This window comes from Polyodon spathula, chromosome 1 (assembly GCF_017654505.1).
Source record: "Polyodon spathula isolate WHYD16114869_AA chromosome 1, ASM1765450v1, whole genome shotgun sequence".
NCBI lineage: Eukaryota > Metazoa > Chordata > Actinopteri > Acipenseriformes > Polyodontidae > Polyodon > Polyodon spathula.
In genome coordinates, this window is record NC_054534.1 from 19,570,649 (window position 1) to 19,585,846 (window position 15,198).

General features: G+C 36.3%; 1 protein-coding gene across 1 annotated transcript; it reads right to left on the minus strand.

Moving 5' to 3' along the window:
* Nucleotides 1-5,242: 5,242 nt before the first annotated feature.
* On the minus strand, nt 5,243-14,671 carry LOC121315234 (cysteine dioxygenase type 1-like). The gene is made up of 5 exons (XM_041249281.1): nt 14,434-14,671; nt 12,236-12,313; nt 11,763-11,920; nt 8,925-9,094; nt 5,243-5,908 (listed from the first exon to the last, which is right to left on the minus strand). Exons 1-5 carry the CDS (start codon nt 14,601-14,603, stop codon nt 5,879-5,881), a joined length of 606 nt encoding a protein of 201 aa, XP_041105215.1. The 5' UTR covers nt 14,604-14,671; the 3' UTR covers nt 5,243-5,878.
* Between the last annotated feature and the right edge of the window lie 527 nt (nt 14,672-15,198).

A 15,198-nucleotide genomic window follows, 5' to 3' on the forward strand; every position in this document is an offset into this window, starting at 1 on the left:
CCCAGATGGTCTTTTTCAATTTTGTACTATGCAGTTCGGACTGATGCACAGGGTATTACAACCTCATCGAGAGTATGCAGCTGCATATATCGATGATGTAGTCATACACAGTTCTTCCTGGAAAGAACATCTGAGTAGATTAAAAGCCGTCCTACAGTCTCTGAGGAAGGCGGGGCTCACAGCGAACATGGCAAAGTGCGTTATTGAAAAAGAAGAAACAAAATATTTAGGTTTCATAATGGGTAAGGGTAGAGTAAAACCGTTGGTTTCAAAAGTCCAGGCTTTGTTGGATTCACCGGTGCCTACCCAGGTGGGATCATTGTTGGGATTGGCTGGTTATTACCGCTGCTTTATTCCACACTTTTCCACTATAGCCGCCACTCTCACTGATCTCACTAAAAAGAATGCTCCAAATAAAATTAAGTGGAGTGCAGAGTGTCAGATGGCTTTTAAGTCTATTAAAACTAACTTGAGTCAGGCCCCAGCATTAGTAAGCCCGGATTTCAGCCGAGAGTTCATCCTTCAGACTGATGCATCGCAAACTGGTCTGGGGGCGGTTCTATCCCAGGAAAAAAACGGTATAGAACACCTGATACTATATATTAGTCGGAACATTGGTACTCTGTGGTAGAGAAAGAATACCTGACAGTAAAATGGGCGGTGGAGTCCTTAAAATACTATCTTCTGGGACGACCCTTTGTACTCATCACAGATCACGCCCCTTTAAAGTGGTTAGACACAATGAAGGACTCAAATGCTAGGATTAAGCGGTGGTACCTGGCGCTCCAACCCTTCGCCTTTCAAATAAGGCATCGTGCGGGTAAGTTACATCAAAATGCTGATTTTTTTTCCCAGGAGGGAGGGGAAAAGGAGGGGTTAGAGGTTTCCGAGTGTTCCTTTGGCTCCACTCTGAGGGGTGGGATATGTGATGAGTCAAAGGGGTTTTGGTCTGCAATTCAGCCTCCCAACAGTAGAAGGCATCAAACCAACTCGGGACTTCCCTTACCAATGTCTCGTGACCATGACAAAAGTCATCTTTATGAGGGGCGGCACCTTGGTGAGGGGCGGAAGTATGAGTATGTAAATTCCAGCTACTGGAGTCAAGTGACGTTAAGGATACCTGTCAGTCTGGGATTGGTGATCCACTGACTACCGGGGTGGGGTTTGCATACTAAAGGGAACGTGCTACTGTGTTCGGGGTTGGTCCTGAGGAATAGAGGCGGGGAAAAAAAAGGCTGGAGGGAAGTACGTGCGGGGTTGGACTGTGTTATTTACTTTTAATTACGAACGGAGGCCTTACTAACTTTGCTCTTTTCTGTTTTTATTCCTTTTTGTTTTTGTTTTTGTTTTTGAAGAGGACTAAGAGGCTTCCGTTCCTTTATTTTTGATTACTCCAGCACTCCCTCCCTCACATCCTTCTTTATTGTTTTTTTTTCTTTTCTGTGTAATATTAAATCAAATTTTTATTTTTTTTACATGTAAATCGCTGTCTGGACAATCCATTTTTACTCACACGCCTCACAAGAGGGTTTTTTTTTTTTTTCTTTCACACTGAAAGCTTTGTAATGTTCACTTTTAATAATCAGCCAAAGTAGAAACTACACCACAGGTTATGCAAATAGGGAGTGAGGGAGCCAAATTAAACACAATTCTTACTTACTGTACTTATTATATTTATTATTTTATGAAAAATGAAAGAAGAACTCCAGCAGGACTGCTTATGTAACAGAACACATGATCAACAGGATTGCATGGTTCACTTTCTATTGCATGTGCCCTGCCCACTGGTCTCTGTCCAAAAACATGGATCAGGTTTGGATTAATTGTTATGGTTAAGTGTTGTAAGCAGTCAACTAGGTTGAAACTGAAAATAAGCTCTCAAGTTTCCAAATGATACATTGGTTTATTCAGGACTAAGCTTTTTCACAAATTATGCTATCATGTACTTTTATTTCATCTAATGTTAGACATTCATGGCTTTCCAAAACGAAATGTTTTGCCTTGCCCATGGAAACATTTGGCAATTGAGAAGTATTACATAACATTTTACTTTGAACATTTCCAGTAAGCCTTTCCACAGTGATGCAATACTTCTAGAAAAATAAAATAGAAAATCCGACCAACTAGTTAAAGCAGCTTTTGTTTTCAGTTCAAACCAAGTTTTGTATTTCTAAAGTGCCATTCATTTAAGAGGGCATCTCTCTGTGGATAACTAAACTCAGAACCTCACTGGAGGTGAGGTTTATAATAAAGGACTGCTTTCATAAACTTAAGTGTCAGGGATCATATACAAGATATAACACATAAGCATACAGTAATGAGTCCTTCTGAGTATAATCATGCTTTCCCCATGTTTATACTAATCCTTAACTTATGATGCTTATTTGTGTGGATTTTTTTAATCCCTCTAATTAACATGAATTAAAAGGGGTGTTTACTTTTTAAACAACAGTGTGTAGATCTGCCAGTGTTCAGATAATTCAAATAGACTCCCTCCTTCTTAGACTTTTGATTTGAATGTAACCTTCAATCAAGCTCAACGGCTTTGAAAGAGTACCGGTATGGAGTTCTTGAAAGTCAACTATTTATGGTTGACCATTAACATTTTAGTTTGATGAGTGTTTATCAGTTAACTATGCAAATAGTGTAATTTACTCTTTCCTTTATGCTTGTACAGAAATCATTTAGACTTGGAAATCCATGAATAACATGAAGTACAATAAACGTTTATAATCAAATGCCATGGTTTATGGAATGAATGAATAAATTGTAATATTTGGAAATCTGGGTGCTTATTTTCAGTTTCATTGTTTGTCTTGTTGTGTTAGCCTTAGTTATGATTTTTTTTTAAAGACAAATTTGCACATAAAAAGCAGTCTAACAAGCTACTTAGTACACCAATAAAACATTGCGGTAATACAAAAAAAAAGGAACAGAATGGAATAAAAAAATGATAAGTACAAGTCATAACTTTGTATGGTCAACACTTGATAGAGCTTAATCCTGTTTTCAATAAAGAATCGTTATTTGTCAGACAAGTTGGAGGTCCTGACAGAAACGGGAGGAGTGAAGAAAGAAGTGTCTGCCAAACACTGTGCTGTAATGTAACTGATAACATGTTATTTTGATACTGAAGAACAGCCGTAAAAAACAGCTGTCTCGTTGCCTTTTATATTCATTAGAAACAAATAGTTTTCTAGTCTGCCAAAATGTATTACATAAAAAGAGAGCTACAGTACTGTGAGTTATTTTTAATTAAGTGTCAGGTTTTAATGGCCTATGGGGTAAAAATCTGATGGACAAAAAAAAAAAAAAAGTAAAAACTATTTATCATAAAAATCATTGAATTCACTGTCCATCACTGCATTCCTGCAGATAGATTCTGCTATTATTTGTTACTGGAGTTAAGGATCTATTCAATTAAACTAAATAATGCTGAGATAAATAAATTGCGGTAAAACATCTAACATTGCATACATGTCTCTGTGCTGTATTTCTGACTATAAAAGTAATTTAAGTAACAAAGACGAGTTTGTCTTCCCCAAAAATCAGCAGTATGTGCTTAAGAGTCATGGCCAACACAAGGCTTGATATTAATAAAAGCATCTGTGTTTAGGGCTTTCTTCTTTTATAGTATTGTATTCCCTTAGGTTTGAGGTGGTAAATTACATGTAGAAAGGGGGGATGTTATGTTATGTGGGTGTGTGCTGTGACTATCGGCAATACTAAACAGCTGATCCACATGTTAAACATGTCGAGTGAAGTTTTTTTATCACATTTTTTCAGTGGTTGTTGAACTTGAAGCATAACGAGGCACCAAGATTACAACACAGTTCACTGATGTTCACTGATGATGATAAGGAACTTTTGTTTTAACATGAAACCATGTTATGGTTGACATAAATGCAAGCGTGAGCGTTTTTATTGCTTGTTTTTGTTCACAGTTCAGATGAGACTCTACGCAGGTGAATTATTGTTGTTTTTAATGTTTTCTTTATGCTTATATCCAAGTTCTGGATTGATATGACAATATTATTGTACATGAGTGAACCCTTGAACATAGGCACAGGAGCTTATGTTTGCAAGAATACTGTATGGTAAATGCAGAAAACATGGTAAAATGCAAAATTACGGGAACAATTTACAGTGGTGAACATTTTATATGGATCTTGCTAAAAAAAACAAAAGAAACCACTAATATACACTAGGCACATAGACATATAGGCCTTGTCGAAACAGAGGTGTACTTCACCAGGTTTTTGTTAGTTTTTTTCAAGATCTTACGATAGAAGTGTTTGAAATTATCACTGCACTTTCACTTATCAATGCACTGGGGCGTATTCATCTTTTCTCATGTCCAGAGTGTCTTCTGCAATGGCACTTTCTGGATGTGCTCGAAGATCTTGGCTGCGACTGCCATAAAGATTGGGTTTCAGCCGGCCATCTAAAAGCCATGAGATCACTACTGACGACTCGATTTAAATCAAAGACCTAAATATGACCCTAGACAGTGTCTTGTTGCCATTCCACATTGCCACCTCATAACTCAGTGCTCACATCAGATGGGTACCCCCTAATCTCTTGCCAACTATCAAATCCATGGAATCTTGCCATGTGAAATGGTACTGAGCAGTTTAGGAAGAGACCTTTTCTGCATGTTACTGCACATCGGTGGTTCTGCATGACTGACCTCTGGCTGCAGATAGCGTATCGCTGCAGCTTGTTTTTTTTACTCTGCTTTCAGTCCATGATATTATGATACAGCCTTTTTTTTCCCTGGTACAGAGCTCTACATTTGATCTTTGGCTCTACAAGGAACCTCCTGCCAAAGTTTAAATGAAATTACGTGTTTTACGTGCGAGAATGTCTCTTGAGCAATGCTGTTTTTTTTAAACACAAGATTTTATAAAATTGGATCTCTTCAGAGGCTAAGCGGCAGTGCCAAGTCTAGGATACATATTTGTACCAAGGATCATGTTATTAACACCACCATTTATCATACAGACTTTAATATACTGTATTCCCTGTTATACTAGGAACCACTAAAGTAATATAAAAAACTCAGCATTAGCCATGATAAATGTATTATGTAGTACAGTGCAATTAGAAGCTATCTGAGTTTTAATTTAGCTCAAATTAAAGGGGAAGTGAAAGAGGTTTACAGTATTTTTCAATGCACTTGTCATTTAAACACAATACATTCATACATGAATACATGAAGACCAACCTTCAAAGTAAATACTTCTCTGTAAACATGACTTTTTATTGTAGCTAAAAATAAAACATCTAAAATAGGATTTTACATTTAAAAAAAATACTTTCAGCATTAGCAAACTGTACAATTTATCTGATAAGCGACTTTGAATGATAGTACAATAAATTTCTGTGACACAATCAACAGATCTACAGGTTTAATAAAAAACATGTTATTTTTTTGTTTGTTAAAAACATATTATTGTTCTACTCTGTTACTGTTGGCACAGAATAATAATAATTAAAAAAAAAAGAAATTATTATTTATTACATCCACAAGAGGACAACCCTTACACTGAAAACTGCTTTTCGCTATCAAAGTACAAAGTGGAATTACACAAGTCAGGGAATAAGCTTGATTGAAAAAGAATTATGTTATTGGCAGGGTGTTTTCTCAGAGCTTACTAAACAAAGAGTAGATCTATCCCTCTGCTAACTCTAACACCACTATTCAATGATTCAGTGTCCATCAATCAGCATTAGTTAGGATCAAAAAGTGATGTAATATGCATGCTCTAATTATTGACACCTTTAGAACTTCTTCATTTTATCTTTCTGCATGGCCAGCAAAGAACTGGGGATCTTGCCTGGATTGACACCAACAAGGTTTATTCAATTGGGTCCTTCAGTTGTTTTCTCGTGAGACAGTGGTTTCCTGTAAAAGAAAAACAAATCACACTGTGAAAAAGGTTTCATGCCATTTATTCGGGAGCTTACCTTAAACCAAATATTTGGAAACTTTGAAAATGTTATTGAAAAGGAACTTGCACTTCAAATCGAATGCATGCGTAGCAGTTTGAACACTGTGCCGGTACGCATTATCAGCACCCTGCTTACATTATCAGCACCGTGCTTTAGCAACAGCTTACATGTAATCAGGCTGGAAGTTAGCACCGTGAAACAAAGATTTCATGAAAATAAACCAAAGGTTACCCCTAATAAGTGTTTTATTTACATAACCTTCGTGATGATGGTGAATCCATGCCGGCAGGTACTGCCCTGCAAATGCAGAGCAGTTAACATCACTGCAGATTTAAAATGAACATTTGTACCATTTAATTTGCAGCACTGGAGGACCGCAGTGGAATGATTCTCAAATTGTTTCACATCATTTCACTTCTTGAACAACCGAACTCTCAAAACAATTTCCATAAACAGAAAAACCTGCTTCACAAATTACAAAAAGACAAATAACAAATAACATTTGGTGGCACACCACTGATTTTCCAGACTAAAGACTAATATATATATATATATATATATATATATATATATATATATATATATATAATATTATATATAAATTGGAAGGTTTCTCATATTTAAGTAAAGGTTTCCTTTTGCATAAATGTGTCACAAGACTGTGCCACTTTCCCATCAGCCTGTGCTATTATTCACACCCTCTTATTAAAAGAGGATCTCTGAACAGATTGTATGTACAGTTATTCTACCCAAATGAAAACTGTATTTCATATTTTTTTCATTTTAAACATAATCCATTTATTCATTTTCATTGCTTTTAAGTTAATAGCAGTTAATAAAGTAAGTGGAAACCCTCATGTATCCATTTGTTTGAGACATTTATCTATGAGCAGTGGTGCAGTTACTAATACCTGTTACCTTTAAAGCGCTTGAGGATTGCTTTGGTCATAAAAGGTGGAAAGGTCTCCAGCAATAATGTTCTTTGTCAAGCTTATGTTTCTGATCACAGTGAACTAGCTGTTATATAGTGTCACATGTCCCTGGAACATATTCTCATTTGACACCTAAGTGACAGAGACCCTGGCACTCATACATATCATACAGTATTCCTTATTATCATATCATATTGTATATACTGCATAACCCCAATGATTTTCATGACTTCCCAATACAGACTCCAGAAGTAAAGAGCACATTTCCCATGATCTGCAGAAACATCTTTGGCTCTGCTTATGTGGACTTGTAAAAAAGGAGTCTTCTCATTAAAAGATTAGATCACATTGAAAAACCAGTGTTGAAGGTGGGGAGCTGGGGCCTCATTCCCAATGTCATTTACTGTAAGAATTTATTAGAACATGCAAGCTGTATTAACAAACCTTAGTAAAGATTTTAGAAACATAATGTTTTTAACAATGATTAAAAAAATAATGTGTGACTCACACTAGCAACGTGTCATTTCATTAGTGCGATAAGCAAAGAAAAATAGAAATTGCAAAATTGCAAAACACACCAATTACTTTTATTAATATGACCCTACATATCTAATTGCAAATCTTTAACCAGTAATTTGCCTGTTTATTTGGCTTCATACACTAATATAACTTATCTTTGAGTGAAGTGCTATCCCTTAAGTTGGTTGGTAATAAAACAATCTCGGAACCAGTACTATACATTTCAAAGCAAGTACAAATATATTATTACATTAATTTATGTTTCTGTAAAGAAAGTCAAAGTACAGGTAAGATTTTTTTTAATAAAGATATTTATTACCTGATAATATGTAAACAACTTAGAAATATTAATTGCATTGTACTGAATAAATTAGATGCTTAACTGAAAAAGATAAAACGAATGTGTACACACTTACGTGTTTTATAAAGGACCATTTTCATTTTAAGAATTAAACTGTGCTGTCACTGAACACAAAGGGCCACTTTCACAATGTGTTTACCACAGTAATAAATTTGTACAATTTGTAAGCATAATAAAGGAAAGGCAAACCGATAATATCACAGAACTAGCAATAAACGATAAAGCTCCTAAATGATTTATTTGAGGATTTTTAGAAAACCAAGGGAAAAATTCTCAGAAGGTTGCTATTCCAAAGGTAGTTGTACTATTTAAAAAAAAAAAAATATATATATATATATATATATATATATATATATATATATATATATATATATATATATATATGTGTGTGTGTGTGTGTGTATGTGTGTGTAGACACACACCTCTTTGGTTGTAACAATAAAGTGCCATTCCTGATCACTAAATTCTGTCTGTGATGGCATCCAAGCAAAGCTTTGGGTGGAATTTCTTTACTAAGCAGGAGAAAATGGAATCAGCCAAGGAAATATTTTATTCAAAGGAGGAAGCACACACTTAATGGGCTCCACATAATTGTATTTGTATATTATTTATTTGGTAATTTATTTTTAAATAAAAGCTACTTATTTTATCTTTTTGGTGAGAAACTATATATGCGCACTAACTGTAGATAAAGCATTCCGTATTGCATGGTGAAGGCCTCAATAGTCGCAGGCCAAGGAAAAAGCCACTCTTAGGAAAACGTCACAAGGACAATTGATTAAAGTTTGCAAAATGGCTTTTGAATGGTGGATATGAGTTCTGGTCAAAGGTATTGTGGAGTGATGACAAAAAATGAGCTATTTCAATCCAGTTCCAATCCATTGTAAAATCGATTCCCTAACATACCACAAGATATTGGCCAATGATCTGAAACCCACCGCTACAAAACTTGCTTTAAAAGCGCAACTGGACTTTCCAACATGACAACATTTCCGTATATATATATATATATATATATATATATATATATATATATATATATACACACACACACACACACACACACACACACACACACACACACACACACACACGCCATTTTGTCAACAAAGATGAAAGCAAACTTAAACTAAATAAGAACATTAATAAGAACTTACAAATGGAGTTCTTTCTCCGTATTTGCTCCAGAATGTCATTTTGACAGTGTTTCTGTGCCCTGTCCTTTGATCGAAAGTGTTGCAGTGGTCGAATTGAGGGCTGTACAAGTGAAGGCTGACAGCAGGCTCTGTGTGGCTCACATTTTCCACTTGGTGCAGGCCAATGGAATCTACAAAGGAGAGAAGAACCAGTTTTTTTAGCATAGACCACATGCTGACATTACTGGTAGGATTTAAAGGCTGAAAGGCAGTCTAGAAACATCTTTTTACTAGGGCATGCTGCTAGTTTATGATAAGCATGGTAGCTATTTCTTTCCAAGTAAGGCACAAGGTACATGCTGTGCTTGCAAAATTATACCCAAGCAGTGAGTTGTACTGAATAAACATGTTGCAATAACATGTTGCATTGGATTCCAAAGAATACTTGATAGTCACTAAAAGTTAAAAGCTGTTAAAATGCGGCATATTTGAAGATAAAAAGGTGTTGACTATAGGTTTTGGCTGCAACATTCCTATGAAATGAGGTGATTTTATCCATCAGCGAAGTGGCCAGGTAATCTTAAAGTCACACTGTAGTTTGGGTCAAAGCCTGGCAAGCCTTATAGTGGCGTGCAGACAGCTTTGTCTGTCCCAGGCCAAGGTCCCGGATACGGACAAGTCTGCCTTGCTGGACACATCTATCTCCCCTGAACATACATTCGGGCCAGCTGTGGAGGAGATCCTGCAACGCTCCCACCGAGAACGAGAGGCGTCCTGACAGGTGGCCTCAACACTCCCTTCCCGTACTTTAGCGCTGGACAGGATGAGATGCTGGTGTGGTGGGACCTGAGGCATAGCCTTCAGGCTTCCGCTGCAGCTAATAACCAGGGCCGCCCGCAATGATGGGGAAATGCCAGACAAGGGGCCCCAGCGCAGCACTCAGGGAGGCAGTTCCAACATTGCCAACGAGGAGGATCGGAGATTAAATTCCCTCTGCCCGGTTCCTGCATTGACAGGTTATGTGGATAGAAGGACGAGAGTGCTGCGTCACTCTGACCAGCTCTTCATCTGTCATTGTGTCAAGCCCTCTTGAAGCAGCGACTGTCCCACTGGATTGTGAACACAGTTTCGACTGCATATACTAAAGCCAGCCTACCCCCACCTGGGAAGCTGGCCGTGCTCTGTACCAGAGTAGTCACGTCATGGGCCCTCTTTAGAGGAGCTTCATTGACTGATATTTGTAGTACGGCTAGCTGGGCTTATCTGCATACATTCATCAGGTTCTGCCAGCTTAATGTGGTAGATCCCTCTATGCCTTCACTAGGCACAAGGGTTCTTGAGGTTGTATGCTCACACCACTAACTTAAGTTTTGCAATGTCAAGACGTCCCTCGTCTACTGTCTCTGCTCATGCTCCCTCGCGATAGCTTTGGCATACTTTTGAAATGGAATTGAAATGGAACAGTAGATTACGGATGTAACCCTGGCTCCCTGAAAGACGACCACCAAACCTTGCAAGTTCGCATCACTCGCATTCGCAGGTTCGATGCAAAGAGGAAGTGAGCACCGCAGAGTGACTACTTATTCCCTCTGTAGGCGGGTCTCTCAGCAGTTCTGACATAAAATGCTCAGTAAATACCTGACCTGTGGCAGGCACATCCCAAAAGTACTAGTTGGTGGTCGTCTTCTCCTTCAGGGAACCAGGGTAAGAGCCGTAACCTAACGTTTTGGTAATATATATTCTAAATAATGTCAATCATGTACTATTCTCTTTCTACATAAAGAAAACGGCTTTCAGAAGGTGGGCAGTGTGCAAATACATTGCTACTGACCAATCATCAATTTTTGAGGACCTACATAATACAATAAACTTGTTACAGTGACTTATAACATGGGTGGGCTGAAAAACAACAATTTTATGGTGTGATAGAGCATGGACAGTATCTGTTACTTCTCACAATTCTCAGACTCAGAATGCATCTAGATTTCTACAACTAAACAGAAAATAAAATTCAAGCCATAAATATTCTATATGTGTAAAATATATTCTAGTTTGATGTTTTCTCAGATCAAGTCGAATTTGCAAAGCTTGACAAGTTATGGTCTTAAGTTTACACACCATAGCTTTAGATACAAAGTAATAGCAGTTTGTAACAGCAATCAGTCACCCATCATTTAGTACCTTGAACTGAACTGGTATGGAATTATTGCATAACTACTAAAAGATAAAACTGCAATGCATGCAATCAGTGCAATAACACCTCGGTTCAATAGATGTTATCAACACATTTATTAATTGATTGTTTGGTCAGCTCCAATATCCAACCCTAAAGGCACATATAAATACATCCCAGTCTGTAGACCTGTAGAGATTGTGTTAAATGAAAATGTTCTACATGGCATTCTACATCCCCAACTTCAAAAGGTATCAAATACTATAATAGTGTTTTTTTTTGCCCCCAGCTGGTTTAGTAATACAAAATCCCCCTATCCATAACATAGGAGTAGACATCTTCATCACAGGTTTAACATGAATAAACATTGAACTGGGACAGATACCAAGGTTGGAGATGCCGCAGTTACTTACCTCTGTAATAACCAGTGTGACAATGTAACAAAATAAAAAAAGATTCAGTTTACACAATAAGGTCTGAGTGAGCATTTATACATCTGGGTTCAAATACGCTGTCCATCTATGTGAGTGTTGAACATACCACTTGAATTCAGAATAAAAACTGCTCCTGACCGCAGCTGACCAGGATTTTAATTTTTTTTAACCACAAGCCAGTCTGAATGCACTTGATGTCACATGCCTACGAAGTTGGGACATGCTTTAAAAGAAAATGTAAGTCATCCTTACCACTGATATAAGCACACTGGTTTTCTTGTAAGACCCTTTCTGATTTCTTAGTCATCCCTCCATTTATTTTATGATCAGGCCATTCAAAGAGGGTTTCTTTCAATTGGCCCTGGAGCAGCTTCATGAAGCAGTGGGAATCTGTGTGATCATGGATACTGCTGCAAATGGGAAGGAGGAAACAACTCAGTATAAAACGCACAATGGCATGTACTGTATATGCATACTTTTAAACCTGTATATGCATACCTTTAAACCTGTAAATTGTATATTCACATACATACTCCAGCTTTCTATAATAACATTCTCCTAACCTTTTTTTCAAGAAATTAGGTCAAATAGACACACTTCATAGCTATAACAACACTATATAGAAAAGTGATCAGCTATCCTGTGGTGCAACACTTTTGTCTCCGTTTGGTCCAAACAACCATTCTCACAATGATTTGTTTGAGCAGAGTTTTTCGACTCCTCACCTGCCATGACCTTCTCCCCAACATAAAATCATGAGATTGAACTTTCCATTTCCCTCATCAACAAGGTTCCTTGTGTATCTGTAAGAAAGGAACACAGTTGTTTACAGAAGAACTGTTAGCAAACAGCACAGTGTATCCGACTTCACTTTGCATAGACCATGTTGGTCTTTTCCTTATACTTGGTTATGATACTTCTACCAAGGTAGAACTAAGCAAACATGTATATAACACCTCTACAGAACCACTAAGTCCATGGAAGAAGAATGTGTCTACATGTGTCTATAAATGCTGGCAGCACAGAGAATCCCCTGTGGGGATTAAGCTTGAACACTGTTGGCCAGTCTGTATTGTGTGGCCTCTGTGTAGACTGAGAGACTCTGTGGGAACAAAGAGCATGTTCTTACAGAAGTAGTAATTTCAGACAGTATGCCATGCTGGAGATCCCCCTATGAAGTAGCTGTTAAATGAGATCAAAATAAAAAAAGGCCTTCACAATAACAGCTGCTACAACATGTACTGGGAATTTAAGTGACAGCATGTAACCCATTAGACTGGTCTCATAGCACAAGCCTACGACATATTTTTAACCACCAACACCCAGATATTGGTGTTTAAAACATGTTTCACCATGATTTTTTTCAAGGTTCTGCCACAAACTATTAAAATTCTCAGATTCAGACCATGTTCATCTACAAATCTTCACTGTCAAGACCAGGGAGATTCAGCACATGGTTGTACATCAGATCATTATTCTAGTAATTAGATTATATATATATAATTACTATATATATATAATATATATATATATATATATATATATATATATATATATATATTTTTACTAAGCCAATGATTCGGTTACACTCAGTAAAAGGAGACTTCTAATAAGAGAATGACCTTCTGCAATTGATGATGCGGGAGTAAACTCCTCCGTACTACGTTGCAGTTAGTCAAACATCTTGTGTAAACAGTTTCTTGCAAACAAACATTTGTCCACATGTTAAAAACACACAAATTAAGTCATTTCAATCTTTATTTCCAATAAACAAATTTGTTCGAAGAGACATACTTAATTTTTATGAATACATAACTTAATATATATATATATATATATATATATATATATATATATATATATATATATATATATACACATACATACATATATACACGTATCTAAGACACATCTATGTTAAAATAAGTGAATGTTTTTATTAAATCAAAGCCTAAGAAAAATGCATACAGTTTACGTTTTTTAGTGAAGAATACTATAATATCAGTAGAAAGTTTATGAATATTACATAAACTGTTTTGGATAAAGTCTTAAGTACAGTGTGTATTGATGGTACAATCTGTTTTTTTTTTTGTTTTGTTTTGTTTGTTTTTTTTGTTTAAATCATATATTTTACTTTCTCCGCAGTGAGCGAGTTGTGAATCTAAACATACACGGTGGGTGTTGGTCTCGACATAAAGCCTGATTGGTGTCCCGAACCCCGCCCCAGAATCTGTAAACACATTGCAATTTTAACTCATAGTCATGAACAGCCATCGCTGGAATTTAAAAAACAAACAAACAAAAAAAAATAAATAAATAAATAAAAACCCACCTTATTAAAGCAATTGTTTGTTTATTGATTTATTCCAAACATATGGAAAAATGCCACCAGTTCACAAAGGCATGACGCAATTATTTAGGATAACTAGGTATACGCTGTGTTAACAGCAGATTAGTTAGAAATGGGCATAAGAAGAAAACAGAAAAGTCTGACCGTCTTCACTGACAAATTTCACAAGTACAGTCTTCAGTAGACCTACCGTCTGTATTCTAAGGGAAGCACGCAAGAGTATCAAAAAATAACGAAAAGTTAGGGTTATCCAATCTATAAAAACGCATATACTGATAACCACTCGCGTGTCATACTACATACTTCTGTGCTCGTTTGAGCGCTATTGCACATGGAAGATAACACCGTAATAAAAATGAACTGACATAAAACATGTTAATGTTAATGTGTCTGGTTTACTGTCTAAAATATATCCATAGGTTCTGATAATAAATATTCATAACATTTATATAAAGTACCTTTATTATAGGTTTTCTTTCATTAAAATACATTTTTTTAAAAAAACCAAATAACTATGTTTATATAAATAAACATTTACAGATTAAATACATAAAATTATATTTAAGTTGATACCTGAACTTGTCAAACTGTGCATATGCCATCCATTCCTGAGGTTTACTCTCATATGATTCCATTAGGTTCTGCACCTCTTCAACATTAACTGTATCGCTAGAAAAAATCTGATGCAAAACTTTAATTAAATCATTTAAAGTTTCGGGCTTCATCACCTCGGTTTGCTCCATAGTAAATTTCACTTGTGTTACGATAAAATTTAAATGGCTTAACTGCTGGTTTGTCACCAAAATTGTACTGTATTTATACAATCGAGAATGAAATTCAATTGGACTGTACCAACTGTGACAAAAGGAGAGGATGTTGCCACTGCACATATAATTGGGTGTATTTCAGAAACAAAGAGAAAACTATCATTTATAACAAACAGAATATTTAAATAGTCAACATAACTACTTTAAGAGTTTTGATAAGTAACCCATTTTGTTATGAAAACGCTTCCAAAAAAGTTCCACCCTTCAAAATCTTAGGGGCGGTTGATGATCCGAATGGCTAGTTCTGACTTTGTTTGTGCTTTGTCAATTCCCGCTGTTTTTACGTCATTGTTTGAGGGGTAACCAAGGAGACAGTTGACCGTGACCCCAAAGTTGCAATATCCAGACACAATTTAAACCGATATTTTAATATTGACGTTCAAGATAGAAAAACACTATTTTTAAATAATTACAGGTTCAGGTTAATAAGAAGCACTTACATAAAGAAAAATAAAACACTCGCACATACAGATATTTAGGAAAAACAGTGGTTCAGAAACATTCTGTACAA